Here is a 20,597-nt window from a genome sequence, read left to right on the forward strand (position 1 = left end):
AAATGTGAGGAAGCTTTAGCTTTTTATTTTTGCTTGAGGGTTGATGGTTAGTTTAAAGTGCTTTTGCCTAGGATTGTGCTGTTTCTTAGAATTGAGGTGGACTGTATTGGAAGGATGTTTTTCATTGTCAAGGTTTAGTGTTTGTGGTTGATAGGCAGGCAATCATTTTTCTAGGCGCTTAATTATATGTGGTTTGCACTTGTCATATTTGCTTCTGAAAGGGCTGGAAGTGGGTTGGATGAATTGTTTATAGGATCAATGAAGGATTCTTTTTCTTGTCCAGTTCTTTTGCCAGTAAGTGTCATGAGGGCATTTAGTTTGTGTGGCTTTTGTTATTGGATTGAATGTTGCATGCTGTTGTTTGTGATGCCTAGAGTGGTTGGTGTTTTGCTTTGTGGGAAAGTGCTTCCATTCAAGGTGACTGGAGGGTATGAGCTGGATTCTTGTCTCGGGTCAAAAGAGTGAGTGAAGATTGTTGTGGACATGCAGACAATCTTTTTTGGGTGGGCCAATGTTTGCTGCTCTAAATCATATGTGGTTGTGATATGTACCCATGCTCTTTGCTGAATTGTTTCTCAGCAGTATGCCCAAACTCAAAATACCTCCAAAATTCAAGAGGATTGTATTATATTTGGCAAAATACATTTGTAAGACTTAAGAACAGTGCTTTGCAACTTGTGTGCTGCAATTGTCCATAGTGTGCCATACTTTTTTAGAAAAATTGCTCTTAACAAATAACCAGTATTTATTTGATGGAAGTATATTTTATAACTGTTGTACCTTACTAAGCATGTACTTCAAGTGACAGTGCAGCAGTTAGTAAAGGCAAGTATTGATTTGCACACACTCATCCAACACTATACCTTTCTCCTTGACCTTTGAAAGTCAAGATGTTAATAAAGTTTGAAAATTGTTTTTGTGTGGTATTTGAAGTACATTGTGAATTGAATTTATGTATTTATAAAAGCACTCTTTATGATTTATTATGCTTAATATTTTCTTTCTCTTTCCTTTCAGAGGATAATGTAGAATACTTGCAAATTTTGATTTTGTGCCTCAAAATAAGAAAAGATTGAGAAGTGTTGGTGTAGAAGACTCAGTTGACTATTGATATTCATATTTTTATCAACAGTTCATTGCTTTTCAATTTATTTTCAGATTTGTTTCTTATCGCCATCTGGATAGTGCAATTTGATATTTTCAGGTCTCTGAAAAGTGTTTTTTTTTTTTTTTTTTTTCAAACAAAGCAAAAAAAATAATCTGGTGAAAGGAACAAACATTATGTAAGAAAAATTAAACAACCAAGAAATAAGTGTTATATGCCTCCACTTAATTAGGGAGAAATAACTTACTTTTAATAAGATTATAGGAAGCATTATTCACTGGTATTGAGATGTCTCATCAGGTAACATTAGCTACTTTTTATTTATTCATTTATTTTGCTTTGTCGCTGTCTCCCGCGTTAGCGAGGTAGTGCAAGGAAACAGACGAAAAAATGGCCCAACCCGCCCACATATGTATATACATACACGTCCACACATGCAAATATACATACCTATACATCTCAATGTACACATATATATACACACACAGACATTAACATATATACACATGTACATAATTCATACTGTCTGCCTTTATTTGTTCCCAACGCCACCTCGCCACACATGGAATAACAACCCCCTCCCCCCTTGTGTGCGAGGTAGCGCTAGGAAAAGACACCAAAGGCCCCATTCGTTCACACTCAGTCTCTAGCTTTCATGTAATAATTCACCAAAACCACAGCTCCCTTTCCACATCCAGGCCCCACACAACTTTCCATGGTTTACCCCAGACGCTTCACATGCCCTGGTTCAATGCATTGACAGCACATCGACCCCGGTATACCACATCGTTCCAATTCACTCTATTCCTTGCACGCCTTTCACCCTCCTGCATGTTCAGGCCCCGATCACTCAAAATCTTTTTCACTCCATCTTTCCACCTCCAATTTGGTCTCCCACTTCTCCTCATTCCCTCCACCTCTGACACATTATATCCTCTTGATCAATCTTTCCTCACTCATTCTCTCCATGTGACCAAACCATTTCAAAACACCCTCTTCTGCTCTCTCAACCACACTCTTTTTATTTCCACACATCTCTCTTACCCTTACATTACTTACTCGATCAAACCACCTCACACCACATATTTTCCTCAAACATCTCATTTCTAGCACATCCACCCTTCTGCGCACAACTCTATCCATAGCCCACGCCTCGCAACCATACAACATTGTTGGAACCACTATTCCTTCAAACATACCCATTTTTGTTTTCCGAGATAATGTTCTCGACTTCCAAACATTCTTCAGTGCTCCCAGAATTTTCGCCCCCTCCCCCACCCTATGATTCACTTCCACTTCCATGGTTCCATCCGCTGCCAGATCCACTCCCAGATATCTAAAACACTTTACTTCCTCCAGTTTTTCTCCTTTCAAACTTAACTCCCAATCGACTTGACCCTCAACCCTACTGTACCTAATAACCTTGCTCTTATTCACATTTACTCTTAACTTTCTTCTTTCACACACTTTACCAAACTCAGTCTCCAGCTTCTGCAGTTTCTTACATGAATCAGCCACCAGCGCTGTATCATCAGCAAACAACTACTGACTCACTTCCTAAGCTCTCTCATCCAGAACAGACTGCATACTTGATCCTCTTACCAAAACTCTTGCATTCACCTCCCTAACAACCCCATCCATAAACAAATTAAACAACCATGGAGACATCACACACCCCTGCCGCAAACCTACATTCACTGAGAACCAATCACTTTCCTCTCTTCCTACACGTACACATGCCTTACATCCTCGATGAAAACTTTTCACTGCTTCTAACAACTTGCCTCCCACACCATATATTCTTAAAACCTTCCACAGAGCATCTCTATCAACTCTGTCACATGCCTTCTCCAGATCCGTAAATGCTACATACAAATCCATTTGTTTTTCTAAGTATTTCTCACATACATTCTTCAAAGCAAAGACCTGATCCACACATCCTCTACCACTTCTGAAACCACACTGCTCTTCCCCAATCTGATGCTCTGTACATGCCTTCACCCTCTCAATCAATACCCTCCCATATAATTTGCCAGGAATACTCAAGAAACTTATACCTCTGTAATTTGAGCACTCACTCTTATCCTCTTTGCCTTTGTACAATGGCACTATGCAAGCATTCCGCCAATCCTCAGGTACCTCACCATGAATCATACATACATTAAATAACCTTATCAACCAGTCAACAGTACAGTCACCCCCTTTTTTAATAAATTCCACTGCAATACCATCCAAACCTGCTGCCTTGCCGGCTTTCATCTTCCATAAAGCTTTTACTACCTCTTCTCTGTTTACCAAATCATTTTCCCTAACCCCCTCACTTTGCACACCACCTCGACCAAAACACCCTATATCTGCCACTCCATCATCAAACACATTCAACAAACCTTCAAAATACTCAATCCATCTCCTCACATCACCACTACTTGTTATCACCTCCCCATTAGCCCCCTTCACTGAAGTTCCCATTGATTCCCTCGTCTTACTCACTTTATTTACCTCCTTCCAAAACATCTTTTTATTCTCCCTAAAATTTAATGATACTCTCTCACCCCAACTCTCATTTGCCCTCTTTTTCACCTCTTGCACCTTTCTCTTGACCTCCTGCCTCTTTCTTTTATACCTCTCCCACTCATTTGCATTTTTTCCCTGCAAAAATCATCCAAATGCCTCTCTCTTCTCTTTCACTAATAATCTTACTTCTTCATCCCACCACTCACTACCTTTTCTAATCAACCCACCTCCCACGCTTCTCATGCCACAAGCATCTTTTGCGCAAGCCATCACTGCTTCCCTAAATACATCCCATTCCTCCCCCACTCCCCTTACCTCCTTTGTTCTCACCTTTTTCCATTCTGTACTCAGTCTCTCCTGGTACTTCCTCACACAAGTCTCCTTCCCAAGCTCGCTCACTCTCACCACATTCTTCACCCCAACATTCTCTCTTCTTTTCTGAAAACCCCCACAAATCTTCACCTTCGCCTCCACAAGATAATGATCAGACATCCCTCCAGTTGCACCTCTCAGCACATTAACATCCAAAAGTCTCTCTTTCGTGCGTCTATCAATTAACACATAATCCAATAACGCCCTCTGGCCATCTCTCCTTCTTACGTACGTATACTTATGTATATCTCGCTTTTTAAACCAAGTACTCCCAATCACCAGTCCGTTTTCAGCACATAAATCTACAAGCTCTTCACCATTTCCATTTACAACACTGAACACTCCATGTATACCAATTATTCCCTCAACTGCCCCATTACTCACCTTTGCATTCAAATCACCCATCACTATAACCCGGTCTTGTGCATCAAAACCACTAACACACTCATTCAGCTGCTCCCAAAACACTTGCCTCTCATGATCTTTCTTCTCATGCCCAGGTGCATATGCACCAATAATCACCCATCTCTCGCCATCGACTTTCAGTTGTACCCATATCAATCTAGAATTTACTTACTTAAACTCTATCACGTACTCCCACAACTCCTGATTCAGGAGTAGTTCTGCTCCTTCCCTTGCTCTTGTCCTCTCACTAACCCCTGACTTTACTTCCAAGACATTCCCAAACCTCTCTTCCCCCTTACCTTTGATCTTCGTTTCACTCAGAGCCAAAACATCCAGGTTCCTTTCCTCAAACATACTACCTATCTCTCCTTTTTCTCATCTTGGTTACATCCACACACATTTAGACATCCCAATCTGAGCCTTCGAGGAGGATGAGCACTCCTCGCGTGACTTCTTCTATTTCCCCTTTTAGAAAGTTAAAATACAAGGAGGGGAGGATTTCTGGCCCCCCGCTCCCGTCCCCTTTAGTCACCTTCTACGACACGTGAGGAATGCGTGGGAAGTATTCTTTCTCCCCTATCCCCAGCGATAGGGGAGATATTTTTATATTTTATTTTATATATTTTTTTTTTTTTTTTTTTTTTTTTGCCGGTCTCCCGCATTTGCGAGGTAGCACAAGGAAACAGACGAAAGAAATGGCCCAACCCATCCCCATACGCATGTATATACATACGTCCACACACGCAAATATACATACCTACACAGCTTTCCATGGTTTACCCCAGACGCTTCACATGCCCTGATTCATTCCACTGACAGCATGTCAACCCCGGTATACCTCATCGATCCAATTCACTCTATTCCTTGCCCTCCTTTCACCCTCCTGCATGTTCAGGCCCCGATCACACAAAATCTTTTTCACTCCATCTTTCCACCTCCAATTTGGTCTCCCACTTCTCCTCGTTCCCTCCACCTCTGACACATATGTCCTCTTAGTCAATCTTTCCTCACTCATTCTCTCCATGTGACCAAACCATTTCAAAACACCCTCTTCTGCTCTCTCAACCACGCTCTTTTTATTTCCACACATCTCTCTTACCCTTACGTTACTCACTCGATCAAACCACCTCACACCACACATTGTCCTCAAACATCTCATTTCCAGCACATCCATCCTCCTGCGCACAACTCTATCCATAGCCCACGCCTCGCAACCATACAACATTGTTGGAACCACTATTCCTTCATACATACCCATTTTTGCTTTCCGAGGTAATGTTCTCGACTTCCACACATTCTTCAAGGCTCCCAGAATTTTCGCCCCCTCCCCCACCCTATGATCCACTTCCACTTCCATGGTTCCATCCGCTGCCAGATCCACTCCCAGATATCTAAAGCACTTGACTTCCTCCAGTTTTTCTCCATTCAAACTTACCTCCCAAATGACTTGACCCTCAACCCTACTGTACCTAATAACCTTGCTCTTATTCACATTTACTCTTAACTTTCTTCTTTCACACACTTTACTAAACTCAGTCACCAGCTTCTGCAGTTTCTCACATGAATCAGCCACCAGCGCTGTATCATCAGCGAACAACAACTGACTCACTTCCCAAGCTCTCTCATCCCCAACAGACTACATACTTGCCCCTCTTTCCAAAACTCTTGCATTCACCTCCCTAACAACCCCATCCATAAACAAATTAAACAACCATGGAGACATCACACACCCCTGCCCCAAACCTACATTCACTGAGAACCAATCACTTTCCTCTCTTCCTACACCTACACATGCCTTACATCCTCGATAAAAACTTTTCACTGCTCCTAACAACTTGCCTCCCACACCATATATTCTTAATACCTTCCACAGAGCATCTCTATCAACTCCATCATATGCCTTCTCCAGATCCATAAATGCTACATACAAATCCATTTCCTTTTCTAAGTATTTCTCATATACATTCTTCAAAGCAAACACCTGATCCACACATCCTCTACCACTTCTGAAACCACACTGCTCTTCCCCAGTTTGATGCTCTGTACATGCCTTCACCCTCTCAATCAATACCCTTCCATATAATTTACCAGGAATACTCAACAAACTTATACCTCTGTAATTTGAGCACTCACTCTTATCCCCTTTGCCTTTGTACAGTGGCACTATGCACGCATTCTGCCAATCCTCAGGCACCTCACCATGAGTCATACATACATTGAATAACCTTACCAACCAGTCAATAATACAGTCACCCCCTTTTTTAATAAATTTCACTGCAATACCATCCAAACCTGCTGCCTTGCCGGCTTTCATCTTCCGCAAAGCTTTTACTACCTCTTCTCTGTTTACCAAATCATTTTCCCTAACCCTCTCACTTTGCACACCACCTCGACCAAAACACCCTATATCTGCCTCTCCATCATCAAACACTTTCAACAAACCTTCAAAATACTCACTCCATCTCCTTCTCACATCACCACTACTTGTTATCACCTCCCCATTTGTGCCCTTCACTGAAGTTCCCATTTGCTCCCTTGTCTTACGCACTTTATTTACCTCCTTCCAGAACATCTTTTTATTCTCCCTAAAATTTAATGATACTCTCTCACCCCAACTCTCATTTGCCCTCTTTTTCACCTCTTGCACCTTTCTCTTGACCTCCTGTCTCTTTCTTTTAACTTTCTGAAATGGGAAACAGATTTTATTTTTATATTTGCGTAAACCCTACCTGCTGCTGATGCCTCGTATATGTTAACCCTCGTTTCATATTTATATAACTTGAAGATATATATCTAAATTCATTGATTTTGTGATGTGATTTTTGGTGGCTTTCATTGTTTAGGGAGTCCTGTTTTGCAAATTCACCCTGTTCAAGCCTTTGCAACACCTAAACTGTCTTGGTTACTGATAATGAATTATCTTAGTTACTGATATTGAATTATTCTTCCTTTTTCTCTTCTGCCTTACTTGTAAGGGCATCTGATGGTCATTTAGATGTGTTGACAGTGAAATTAGAATGCAAATTTATTCGATCACAGATTACAAGTTAGAGCTAACACCTGTTACTGCAAACAGTGCTGACTAAAAAGCTGGGTTTCCTAGGCTACAGGTTATTGTCAATAATCCATCGAAAAATGACATTCTACATATTTCATTATTTTTTTAGTATGAAAAAAATATAGTTCTGGTAGAAAAAGTGCTTGCTTAGAGAAAAATGATTTACATCAAGATGTGTGATAATTGTTCTCATGTAAAGGGTACATGAATTTACTTGTTATAGAATGGCTATAATAATTATTTGTTATAAGTGAATAAGTTTGAATAACACTATCATATGAAAGTACCTGATACGTTTTGGTATAGTCAGATTTTGGACAAGTTGAGCCCCACCACTTCCAGTTTAGAAATCCTGATCTTGTTCATGTATCTTGTGTATAAGTCTACCCATGTTTTTGAAGGAATATCCTTAGCATACTGGTATTTACTACATTTTCAAAATTGCACCTTGATATCCATCATGATGTATCCTTGGGGGATATATTGTGTCTTTCTCATAACCTGATATTTTCCTCTATTTCTATATACTTGATCGCAGATTTCTGTGTTAGCGAGGTAGTTCTAGGAAACAGATGAAGAAAGATATATCCACTCACAAACACATACACAGACACACACTCATGCAGGAGGGTGAAAGGTCTGCAAGGAGTAGAGTGAATTGGAATGATGCGGTATATCGGGGTCGGTGTGCTGTCAGTGGATTGAACCAGGGCATGTGAAGTGTCTGGGGTAAACCATGGAAAGTTTTGTGGGGCCTGGATGTGGAAAGGGAGCTGTGGTTTTGGTGCATTATACATTACAGCTAGAGACTGAGTGTGAATGAATGTGGCCTCTGTTGTCTTTTCCTAGCGCTACCTCTCGCGCATGCAGGGGGAGGGGGTTGTCATTTCATGTGTGGCGGGGTGGTGACAGGAATGAATAAATGAAGCAAGTATGAATTATGTGTGTGTGTATATTTGTATGTCTGTGTATGTATATATATGTATACGTTGAGATGTATAAGTATGTATATGTGTGTGTGTGGACGTATATGTATATACATGTGTATGTGGGTGGGTTGGGCCATTCTTCGTCTGTTTCCTTGTGCTACCTCGCTGACATGGGAGACAGCGACAAAGTGTAATAGAAAAAGAAAATATATATATTCCAGTTGTTTATTCAGCAAAAACTTTTTTAATTGTAGAAATTAAACCAGACTCATTTCAGAGTAGATATTAATGGCAGAATGCATGTATTTCACCATTGTATAAAGGCATAGAGGATAAAGGTCTGTGTGCAAGTTGTAGATGTACAAGTTTGTGAATTCCTGGGCTAGTCATTGAAAAACTCCACTGCACAGTCCTTAAGTCAGTCAGTTACTGGTGTAGCAGTTTGGCCAGGAGCCCCTTCTTGCATGAAATCTTCAATTTCGCACTTTTTGAATGTCTGGAAGATGGTCACATAGTTTGCTTGAGGTTTCTGTGTTCATATTTTCATAAGTGAAGCAGGTAACTGTATAGTTCTTGCAGTGTACTTGGAGTCAAATGAATAACATCCTGGTTGACTGTACACACGCCTGGCATGGTGTCTTGTCACAGAAAAGGTGGACTCATCTCCACCCAAGACGCTTTTAATCTTAGACATATCCCATATACAAATTTCATGCAAAAATCAACTTTTCTTCTGTTACCTACTAGTTGTGAGCAGTGTGGGATGCAGCTTTAAGGTCCTTGTGTAATTGGTGCTGTACTGTCCTTACCAGTACATCACTATGCAGTCTAGGGTTTTTTCTTTTAGTTGTTTTTGTGCTGAAGCATGGATCTGCATCCACTTGATATTTTAGAACATTCAGAGTGTGTTGAGAGGTTTTATGGCCTTTCCAGGGCATTTCACATGGATTGGTGTAGCAATACTTCCACTTTCATTAAATTTCTTCACTCAATAATGTGCTGATCCCAAGCTCATGCCAGTAATATTAGAAATTTCCTTTGGCTTGTTTCCCTAGTAATATACTACTAAGAAGCTATTCTGTCACTTGTAAGGTGGTTATATCCAACAATAGTAGGTGTTTGAGGTATGAAAAGGGCATAAGTGGGGAGTATAACAAAGCATTTCTTCCTTCTACAATCGCTAAACTGCCACTAAGATATGTTAGGCTCATGTGGTATGCCATCACGTAGTTGCTGCTGCTTGCTAGAGGGCGCCAGTTTAAGATGTAAAGAGATTTGCATCTATATAACTGGTGTGCCTACTTGCACCTACTTATCGTTGGGAACTATACTTGTGTATTTATAGTATGACAGTCCCAGGTAGATGATGAGTGACAAATGGACTTTTTATAAGATAAACAAGATCTCTTAACCTGGGATTTGGTTTATTTTGCAGGCACTGGAAGATGATGGTCATAACCCAGATGAGTTTGAGTTTGAGAACACATTTCCTAGTACTCCAGCAAAACCAAATCGTAGTAAGTACTTTTCATTCAGATTTGATTGATAGAGTTTGTAGTTTCATGCTGAACTTTTCTTTATATTACTCAAGAAAGTAGTAAAAAAATGTTTGTTATCTATTTGTACTGTATGGGGTGGTTGTTTTACACTTATGGGACTCCATCTTTTGAACTTTCTCAACTATCATTACAGCTTCTTAAATTTTCTGTGTGCTGTGTGCATTTACCTTTGTATTGTGATATTCCATTCATCCACCACTCTAATACTAGAAAAGTGCTTCTTTACATTTTTTTTTTTTTTTGTTTTTACAAATTCCTTGCCTAATTTCTTGTTCTCTTTTAGCCCCATTCCTACCTCTTATCATTCCTGCATATTTAAGGAGCTGTTCGCAGTTTGCATCATCAGTCTGAAGTAAAATTTAAATGGTTGTAATCAGTTCACCCCTAAGGTAAAGTAGTAGCCGCCTGTGAAGGGATGTACACAATTGGTACTACCTGCCTGAGAATTGGAAGGGTTTGTGACAACTGTTTAGTGAGCTAGCTTTTCAGTGGTTGTCAAGTTGTGCTCCTCTGTCCCAGGTAGCTGTCTTTTCTCTCTGCTTCACCCACATGTGAACTGCTGGCATTCTGTCCATGAACTTACAGTCTCCTTGTCACACATAACACTTGACAGCACTGAACCCACACAAATCAATCTTCATAACTTTTGATTTTCCTTTGGTGAGCACTATGTGCTAGTCCTTCCTTGGTTGGACAATAAAAGGAGTAAATAGGAACAGTAAACAGAAGCATTAGGTACAAGTAATAGGTAATAGCATTTGATAAAGGTAGTTAGTAGGAATATTAGGCAGGATCCTATGAAAGCGCTGCAATAGTATTGTCTTCTACAAGTGTCCTGTAAAGGGTAAGACATTGAAGGCTAAGAAGTGGCATTGGAGTACACCAATAACAGAAACTTTCTCTGGCCACCCATTTGAAGGAGTTCCTGAAGGGAATGGGCATCAGGGATATAGATAGATGAATAGGTCACCCTTCACTCTTGTTGAGTGTGCAAATTATAGGCTTTCCTGTACCTTGACTTTCTAAACTCAAGATCACTGTTGTCTCGAGTTAGAACTACTTCACTACCCTTGGGTCCAACAGACCTGGTGCGGAAAATAAAAGAAAAATAGTTCAGATTGCTTTTTATTGAAAACAAAAAAAATTACACGCAGACAACTGACTCACTTCCCAGGCCCTTTCATCCTCAACAGACTGGATACTTACCTCTTTCTCCAAAACTCTTGCATTTACCTTCCAAACCACCCTATCCATAAACAGATTAAACAACCTTGGCAACATCACACACCCCTGCCACAAAGCAATCTTCACTGACCCAATCTCTCTCCTCTGTAATACTTTTAAGACCTTCCACAAAGCATCTCTATCAACCCTGTCATATTCCTTCTCTAGATATATAAATGCCACATCCAAATCCATCTGTTTTTCTAAATATTTCTCACATACATTCTTCAAAGCAAACACCTGATCCACTCATCCTCTACCACTTCTGAAACCACACTGCTCCTCCTCTATCCCCAGGGATAATATACATATTGTTTGCTTTGGGGAGTGTGTGTGAAGGATGTTTAGAAGAACAGATGGATTTGTATATGGCATTTGTGCATCTGGGGAGGGCCTGTGATGGGTTGATGGAGATGCTGTGTGTGGGGGTGTTGAGTGTATATGGTTTAGGAGTTGAGCTGCTGGAAGCAGTAAAATGTTTTTGTAGGGGATGTGGGGCATGTGTGCAAGTAGGAAGAGAGGAGAGTGATTGGTTCCCAGTGTAGGTCAGTCTGCTGTAGGGGTTTGTGTTATCCCCTTGGTTGTTTGGTTTGTTTTTGGATGGTAAGGTGAATGCAAGAGTTTTTGAGGGAGGCGGTGAGTATTCAGTATATTGGAAATGAGAGGGCCCGGGAAGTAAGTCAGTTGTTCGCAGATGATACAGCACTGGTGGCTGCATTGCTTGCATTTCATTACCTTAACATAGAATGTGAAATAATGTTTTTCATCGTAAAAATTGGAATGAGATTTGGTAGTAACGTGTCAATGGACACTTTGTACATTGCTCAGGAAACTTGCCACTCAGTACTCTTGTTTTGGGCTTAAATAAGGTGATGCATTGATTAATAACAGTGTCAGAACCCAGAATAGTTTTGTATATGTAATTCTAGATTGATAGTTTATGATTATTTTACAGGATGCTTAAAGCACTTGTTAAATGCACTATGCAAAACTCCCAAGAATGCTAGAATATGTTATTATCCTTTGTAATATAAAGATGTATGGGAAAATTATTGAATTGCACTTCTTTCCTTCCTTCCTTCCTGGTTTTTTGATAACTCAGGTGTAAGGGGTGTCAGTTGTGGTAAAATGATATTTACGTACATCATTTGATTATCCTGGGGTTTTCAGAATCTTCAGATGGTGATGGTGATGAGGAAATGACAAATCATGTTAATGGTGATACAGGAAATCTAAAGGAAGATGATGAAGAGGAGGATCAAGAAGAGGTTCAGGATGAGGAAGAATCTCAGGAACATGAGGAGGTTAAAGAACAAAAGCAGTCTCTGAAGAAAGAAGAGACTAAGGAACAAAAAGAGACTGAGTCACATGAGGCCAAAGGTGATGAAGAAAAAGTGAAAGACCCAAAAGAGGAGGTGCATGATGATGAAGAGGAAGTTAATAATGAGGAACAGCTTGATGCCAGCATGCAAGAAGATGCAGGTAAGATGGAATTTGATACTTTGTTTATTGAAGGAGTTGGGAATCACTGGCTTGGAATTTGGTGGAAGACATTAGAAATTCCAAAGGATTATATTAACATTATTTTATTTAATCACTGTTTCCCGCATCAGTCAATTAGCGTCAGGAAACAGAAGAAAAATGGCCCATCCACTCATATAATATACATAAATGCCCATACATACACATATACATACACATTTTATATTTATTATTTTTATTATACTTAGTCGCTGTCTCCCGCGTTAGCAAGGTAATGCAAGGAAACAGACGAGAGAGTGGCCCAACCCACCCACATACACGTATATGCATAAACACCCACACATGCACATATATTAATATAGAAACCCTCCCCTCCTTGTATTTTAACTTTCTAAAGGGGAAAACAAGCAGGAGTCATGCGGGGAGTGCTCATCCTCCTCGAAGGCTCAGATTGGGGTGTCTAAATGTGTGTAGATGTAACCAAGATGAGAAAAAAGGAGAGGAAGGTAGTATGTTTGAGGAAAGGAACCTGGATGTTTTGGCTCTTGAGCGAAACGAAGATCAAGGGTAAAGGGGAAGAGTGGTTTGGGAATGTCTTGTGAGTAAAGTCAGGGGTTAGTGAGAGGATAAGAGCAAGGGAAGGAGTAGCACTACTCCTGAAACATGAGTTGTGGGAGTATGTGATAAAGTGTAAGAAAGTAAACTCTAGATTGATATGGGTAAAACCGAAAGTTGGTGGAGAGAGATGGGTGATTATTGGTGCATATGCACCTAGGCATGAGAAGAAAGATCATGAGAGGCAAGTGTTTTGGGAGCAGCTGATTGAGTGTATTAGTGGTTTTGATGCACGAGACCTGGTTATAGTGATGGATGATTTGAATGCAAAGGTGAGTAATGCGGCAGTTGAGGGAGGGAATAATTGGTGTACATGGGGTGTTTAGTGTTGTAAATGGAAATGGGGAAGAGCTTGTAGATTTATGCTGAAAAAGGACTGGTGATTTGGAATACCTGGTTTAAAAAGAGAGATATACATAAGTATACGTATGTAAGTAGGAGAGATGGCCAGAGAGTGTTATTGGATTATGTGCTAATTGAAAGGCGTGTGAGAGAGACTTTTGGATGTTAATGTGCTGAGAGGTGCAACTGGAGGGATGTCTGATCATTATCTTGTGGAGGTGAAGGTGAAGATATGTAGAGGTTTTCAAAAAAGAAGAGAGAATGTTGGGTTGAAGAGAGTGGTGAGAGTAAGTGAGCTTGAGAAGGAGACTTGTGTTAGGAAGTACCAGGAAAGACTGAATACATAATTGTGAAAGGTGAAAACAAAGGACGTAAGGGGAGCAGGAGAGGAATGGGATGTATTTGAGGAAGCAGGGATGGTTTGCGCGAAAGGTGCTTGTGGCATGAGAAGCGTGGGAGGTGGGCAGATTAGAAAGGGTAGTGAGTGGTGGGATGAAGAAGTAAGATTGTTAGTGAAAGAGAAGAGAGAGGCATTTGGACGATTTTTGCAGGGAAATAATGCAAATGAGTTCAAGAGGTGAAAAAGAGGGCAAATGAGAGTTAGGGTGAGAGAGTATCATTAAATTTTAGGGAGAATAAAAGGGTGTTTTGGAAGGAGGTAAATAAAGTGCGTAAGACGAGGGAATCAATGGGAACTTCAGTGAAGGGAGCTAATGGGGAGGTGATAACAAGTAGTGGTGATGTGAGGAGGAGATGGAGTGAGTATTTTGAAGGTTTGTTGAAAGTGAGAGGGTTAGGGAGAATGATTTGGTAAACAGAGAAGAGGTAGTAAAAGCTTTGCGGAAGATGGAAGCTGGCAAGGCAGCGGGTTTGGATGATATTGCAGTGGAATTTATTAAGAAAGGGGGTGACTGTATTGTTGACTGGCTGGTAAGGTTATTTAATGTATGTATGACTCATGGTGAGGTGCCTGAGGATTGGCGGAATGCTTGCATAGTGCCATTGTACAAAGGCAAAGGGATAAAAGTGAGTGCTCAAATTACAGAGGTATAAGTTTGTTGAGTATTCCTGGCAAATTATATGGGAGGGTATTGATTGAGAGGGTGAAGGCATGTACAGAGTATCAGATTGGGGAAGAGCAGTGTGGTTTCAGAAGTGGTAGAGGGTGTGTGGATCAGGTGTTTGCTTTGAAGAATGTATATGAGAAATACTTAGAAAAGGAAATGGATTTGTATGTAGCATTTATGGATCTTGGGAAGGCTTATGATAGAGTTGATAGAGCTGCTCTGTGGAAGATACTGAGAATGTATGGTGTGGGAGGCAAGTTGTTAGAAGTAGTGAAAAGTATCTGTCGGGGATGTAAGGCATGTGTACGTGTAGGAAGAGAGAAAGCGATTGGTTCTCAGTGAATGTAGGTTTGCGGCAGGAGTGTGTGATGTCTCCATGGTTGTTTAATTTGTTTATGGATGGGGTTGTTAGGGAGGTGAATGCAAGGGTTTTGGAAAGAGGGGCAAGTATGCAGTCTGTTGTGGATGAGAGAGCTTGGGAAGTGAGTCAGTTGTTGTTCGCTGATGATACAGCACTGGTGGCTGATTCGTGTAAGAAACTGCAGAAGCTGGTGACTGAGATTGGTAAAGCGTGTTAAAGAAGAAAGCTGAGAGTAAATGTGAATAAGAGCAAGGTTATTAGGTACAGTAGGGTTGAGGGACAGGTCAATTGGGAGGTAAGTTTGCTTGGAAAAACTGGAGGAAGTGAAGTGTTTTAGATATCTGGGAGTGGATCTGGCAGCGGATGGAACCATGGAAGCGGAAGTGAATCATAGGGTTGGGGAGGGGGCGAAAGTTCTGGGAGCATTGAAGAATGTGTTGAAGTCGAGAATATTATCTTGGAAAGCAAAAATGGTTATGTTTGAAGGAATAGTGGTTCCATCAATGTTATATGGTTGGGAGGCGTGGGCTATGGATAGAGTTGTGTGGAGGAGGGTGGATGTGGTGTGAGGTGGTTTGATTGAGTAAGTAATAATAGGGTAAGAGAGATGTGTGGTAATAAAAAGAGCGTGGTTGAGAGAGCAAAAGAGGGTGTTTTGGAATTGTTTGGTGACATGGAGAGAATGAGCGAGGAAAGATTGAGCAAGAGGATACATGTGCCAGAGGTGGAGGGAATGAGGAGAAGTGGGAGACCAAATTGGAAGTGGAAAGATGGAGTGAAAAAGATTTTGTGTGATCGGGGCCTTAACATGCAGGAGGGTGAAAGGTGTGAAAAGAATAGAGTGAATTGGAACGATGTGGTATACCAGGGTCGACGTGCTGTCATTGGATTAAACCAGGGCATGTGAAGCGTCTGGGGTAAACCATGGAAAGTTGTGTGGAGCCTGGATGTGATAAGGGAGCTGTGATTTCAGTGCATTATTACATGACAGGTAGAGACTGAGTGTGAACGAATAGGGCCTTTGTTGTCTTTCCTAGCGCTACCTCGCGCACATGAGGGGGGAGGGGGTTATTTCATGTATGGCGAGGTGGCGATGGGAATAAATAAAGGCATACAGTATTAATTAGGTACATGTGTATCTATGTATATATCTGTGTGTATACATATATGTATGCGTTGAGATGTATAGGTATGTATATTTGCGTGTGTGGACGTGTATGTATATACGTGTGTGTGGGTGGGTTGGGCCATTCTTTCGTCTGTTTCCTTGTGCTACCTCGCTATTGCGGGAGACAGCGACAAAGCAAAATAACATAAACACCCATACATGCACAAACACATATCATATACACATATACATACAAATACATACACACTTAGACATATTCACAATTGCTTGCCTTCATCCATTCCCAGCACCACCCCATCCCACAGGAAACAGCATTGCCACCCTCAGCATAAGCAAGGTAGTGCCAGGCCATATTCGCTCACATCCATACACAAGATATCATGTGTAATGCACTGAAACTGCAGCTCCCTCTCCACATCCCAGTCCCACAGACCTTGCCAAGGTTTACCCAAGATGCTTCACATTCCCTGGTTCAGTTAATAGACAGCTTGTTGTCCCCAGTATACCACATCGTTCCATTTCACTCTATTCCTAGCATGCCTTTCACCCTCCTGCATATTCATACCCTGATTGCTCAAAATCTTTTTTGCTCTATCCTTCTGTCTCCAATTTAGTCTCCTGGTTATCCTTGTTTCCATCACTTTTGACACATATATCCTCTTTGTGAACCTTTCCTCATTCAGTCTCTCCTTATGTCCAAATAATTTCAACACACCCTCTTCTGCTTCCTCAACCATACACTTTTTATTTCTACACATTTCTCTTACCCTTTCATTGCTTACTCAATCAAACCACCTCACACCGCATATTTTTCTCAAACATTTCATTTCCAATACATCCACCCTCCTCTGCGCAACCCTATCTATATCCCATGCCACACAGCCATGGAACATACCCATTTTTGTTCTCCAAGATGTTGTTCTCTCTTTCCACACATTCTTCATCGCTCCCAGAACCTTCATCCCCTCCCCCACCCTATGACTCACTTCTGCTGCTGCAGATCTGTTCGCTGCCAAGTCTACTCTCAGATATCTAAAACACTTCACCTCAAATTTTTCTCCTTTCATTGAACAAAAAAAAATTTCAAGATCATTTTTTTTTTTTTTTTCCCCTCAAAAGAAGGAACAGAGGGGGCCAGGTGAGGATATTCCAAAAAAGGCCCAGTCCTCTGTTGCTAACGCGGGAAATGGCGAATAGTTTAAAAGAAAGAAAAAGATTTTATTTTGGAGCATCTAATGATGATGAGGTACTGACATGGGAATATTGGATTTAACTGTACCAGATCTGGTCATTTTATATTACAGGTGATACTTCTGTATGGAGGGGGATGAATGTGTTGGAATGAAATGAAGTGGTTTGATATAGTATGTAATAGAGGGGTAAAATAGAGGTGTGGTAATATAAAGAATGTAGTTAGGTCTGAAGGGGGTGTGCTGAAATGGTTTTGAAAAGTTTAGAGCAACTCATTTCACAGAGGGTAAATCTGTGCACAAGAACCCTGCTGTAGCCTGAAATATCTGCAGTACACTTTGTACGTAAGTATACAGGATACTATTTAGTTTGTTTTTCTGTGGTAACATTTGTGTGGTTTAACTGATCACTTTTGCCACATAGCTTGGAATATGGAAAACATATGTATTTTGGAGCAAACTACAATACTTCATTAAGCAGAGCTTAAGTTGCTTTATATTGTAGGATGCAGGTAGACCTCAAACTTTTTTTTTTAACTTTGTCACTTCCCAAAACAAACACCGAACAAGGCATTCTGTTCCTTATATCTCAGTATATCTCATATTAGAAATATTATTCTTGTTATCAAGTTGGAAAAGATTATGATATTCAAGTGAACATTTTGAAATTGATTTTTTCAGAAATTTCAATAAGGGTAAGTTGACCAAGCTTTGATGGGAAACCTCGTTATTATGTCTTTGAGGAATTTCTGCGTATGCTTCCATCCACTGATGTTATTTGATGTATCATCACTTTTTTTTTTGTATGGTAGCCAAAATAAGGCCTCAGGAAAATAGAACTACTTTCTCGATAGCACCAGGCTTTACCAGTTCATCAAAAACATTTTGGCACTGGTCAGGTGCAGACTAGGCTTGGATTTGCAATTTGCGAGATGGTCAGGTATGCTGCTTGGATTTGAATCATGCTGGTGCTGCATAAAAAGCTGAACATATTCAGATTGTTCTACTTATGGTGATGCTATTGTATTGGCTTTTGTTGATTATTTACACCAAAAGTTGGAATGAAAAATGTGTTTTGTAGCATTTTTAGTGCTTCAAGGTGTTTTGGGGAATTTTTTATGATGGTAGTCTGTTGAGAAATGATATTTTATGAATTTTTTTGTTTCCAGTGTGTAGGAATGAAACCTTTTTGTAGATTGGAGTAATTTATGGTAGTGGTAAATAGGATGGTAGAATTATAAATTAGCCAGATATATATTTATTTATTATACTTTGTCGCTGTCTCCCATGTTAGCGAGGTAGTGCAAGGAAACACGAAAGAATGGCCCAACCCACTCACATACAAATGTATATACATACACACCCACACACACACATATACATACCTATACATTTCAACGTATGCATATATATACATATATACACATGCACATATTCGTACTTGCTGCCTCCGTCCATTCCCATTGCCACCCCGCCACACATGAAATGGCATCCCCCTTCCCCCCGCATGCTCAAAGTAGCTCTAGGAAAAGACAACAAAGGCCACATTCGTTCACACTCAGTCTGTCATGTGTAATGCACAGATATATAACCAGATATGTCTGCACAATTATCCCTGGGGATAGGGGAGAAAGAATACTTCCCACGCATTCCCCGCGTGTCGTAGAAGGCGACCAAAGGGGATGGGAGCAGGGGGCTAGAAACCCTTCCCTCCTTGTATTTTTACTTTCTAAAAGGGGTAACAAGAAGATTCATGTGGGGAGTGCTCATCCTCCTCATAGGCTCAGATTGGGGTGTCTAAATGTATGTGGATGTAACCAAGATGAGATAAAAGGAGAGATAGGTAGTATGTTTGAGGAAAAGAACCTGGATGTTTTGACTGAGTGAAATGAAGCTCAATGGTAAAGGGGAAGAGTGGTTTGGGAATGTTTTGTGAGTAAAGTCAGGGGTTGGTGAGAGGACAAGAGCAAAGGAAGGAGTAGCACTACTGAAACAGTTGTAGGAGTATGTGATAGAGTGTAAGAAAGTAAACTCTAGATTGATACGGGTAAAGCTGAAAGAGGATGGAGAGAGATGGGTGAATATTGGTTCCTATGCACCTGGGCATGAGAAGAAAGATCATGAGAGGCAAATGTTTTGGGAGCAGCTGGGTGAGTGTGTTAGCAGTTTTGATGCACAAGACTGGGCTATAGTGATGGGTGATTTGAATGCAAAGGTGAGTAATATGGCAGTTGAGGGAATAATTGGTGTACATGGGGTGTTCAGTGTTGTAAATGGAAATGGTGAAGAGCTTGTAGATTTGTGTGCTGAAAAAGAGCTGGTTATTGGAAATACCTGGTTTAAAAAGAGAGATATACATAAGTATACGTATGTAAGTAGGAGAGATGGCCAGAGAGCGTTATTGGATTACGTGTTAATTGATAGGCAAATGAAAGAGAGACTTTTGGATGTTAATGTGCTGAGAGGTGCAACTGGAGGGATGTCTGAGCATTATCTTGTAGAGGCAAAGGTGAAGATTTGTAGAGGTTTTCAGAAAAGAAGAGAGAATGTTGGGGTGATGCGAGTGGTGAGAGTAAATGTGCTTGGGAAGGAGACTTTTGTGAGGAAGTACCAGGAGAGACTGAGTACAGAATGGAAAAAGATGAGAGCAAATGACGTAAGGAGAGTGGGGGAGGAATTGGATATATTTAGGGAAACAGTGATGGCTTGCGCAAAAGATGCTTGTGGCATGAGAAGCGTGGGAGGTGGGCAGATTAGAAAGGGTAGAGAGTGGTGGGATGAAGAAGTAAGATTGTTAGTGAAAGAGAAGAGAGAGGCATTTGGACGATTTTTGCAGGGAAATAGTGCAAGTGAGTGGGAGATGTATAAAAGAAAGAGGCTGAAGGTGAAATAGAGGGCAGATGAGAGTTGGGCTGAAAGAGTATCATTAAAATTTAGGGAGAATTAAAAGATGTTTTGGAAGGAGGTAAATAAAGTGTGTAAGACAAGAGAACTAATGGAAACATCGGTGAAGGGGGCCAATGGGGAGGTAAAAACAAGTAGTGGTGATGTGAGAAGGAGATGGAGTGAGTATTTCGAAGGTTTGATGAATGTGTTAGATGATAGAGTGGCAGATATGGGGTGTTTTGGTCAAGGTGGTGTGCGAAGTGAGAGGGTCAGGGAGAATTGTTTGGTAAGCAGAGAAGAGGTAGTGAAAGCTTTGCAGAAGAGGAAAGCCGGCAAGGCGGCGGGTTTGGATGGAATTG

At 40.8% G+C, this 20,597-nt stretch overlaps 1 protein-coding gene across 6 annotated transcripts in view; it reads left to right on the forward strand.

Moving 5' to 3' along the window:
• Window positions 1-20,597, forward strand: part of LOC139757844 (uncharacterized) — a 255,572-nt gene that overhangs the window by 5,156 nt on the left and 229,819 nt on the right. For all 6 annotated transcript variants that reach the window (XM_071678740.1, XM_071678743.1, XM_071678741.1 and 3 more), the window contains exons 2-3: window positions 9,819-9,900; window positions 12,337-12,648. In XM_071678740.1, the coding sequence (XP_071534841.1) occupies window positions 9,819-9,900; window positions 12,337-12,648 (394 nt within the window). The remainder of the gene's footprint in view (window positions 1-9,818; window positions 9,901-12,336; window positions 12,649-20,597) is intronic.

Source organism: Panulirus ornatus, chromosome 28 (assembly GCF_036320965.1).
Source record: "Panulirus ornatus isolate Po-2019 chromosome 28, ASM3632096v1, whole genome shotgun sequence".
Lineage (NCBI taxonomy): Eukaryota > Metazoa > Arthropoda > Malacostraca > Decapoda > Palinuridae > Panulirus > Panulirus ornatus.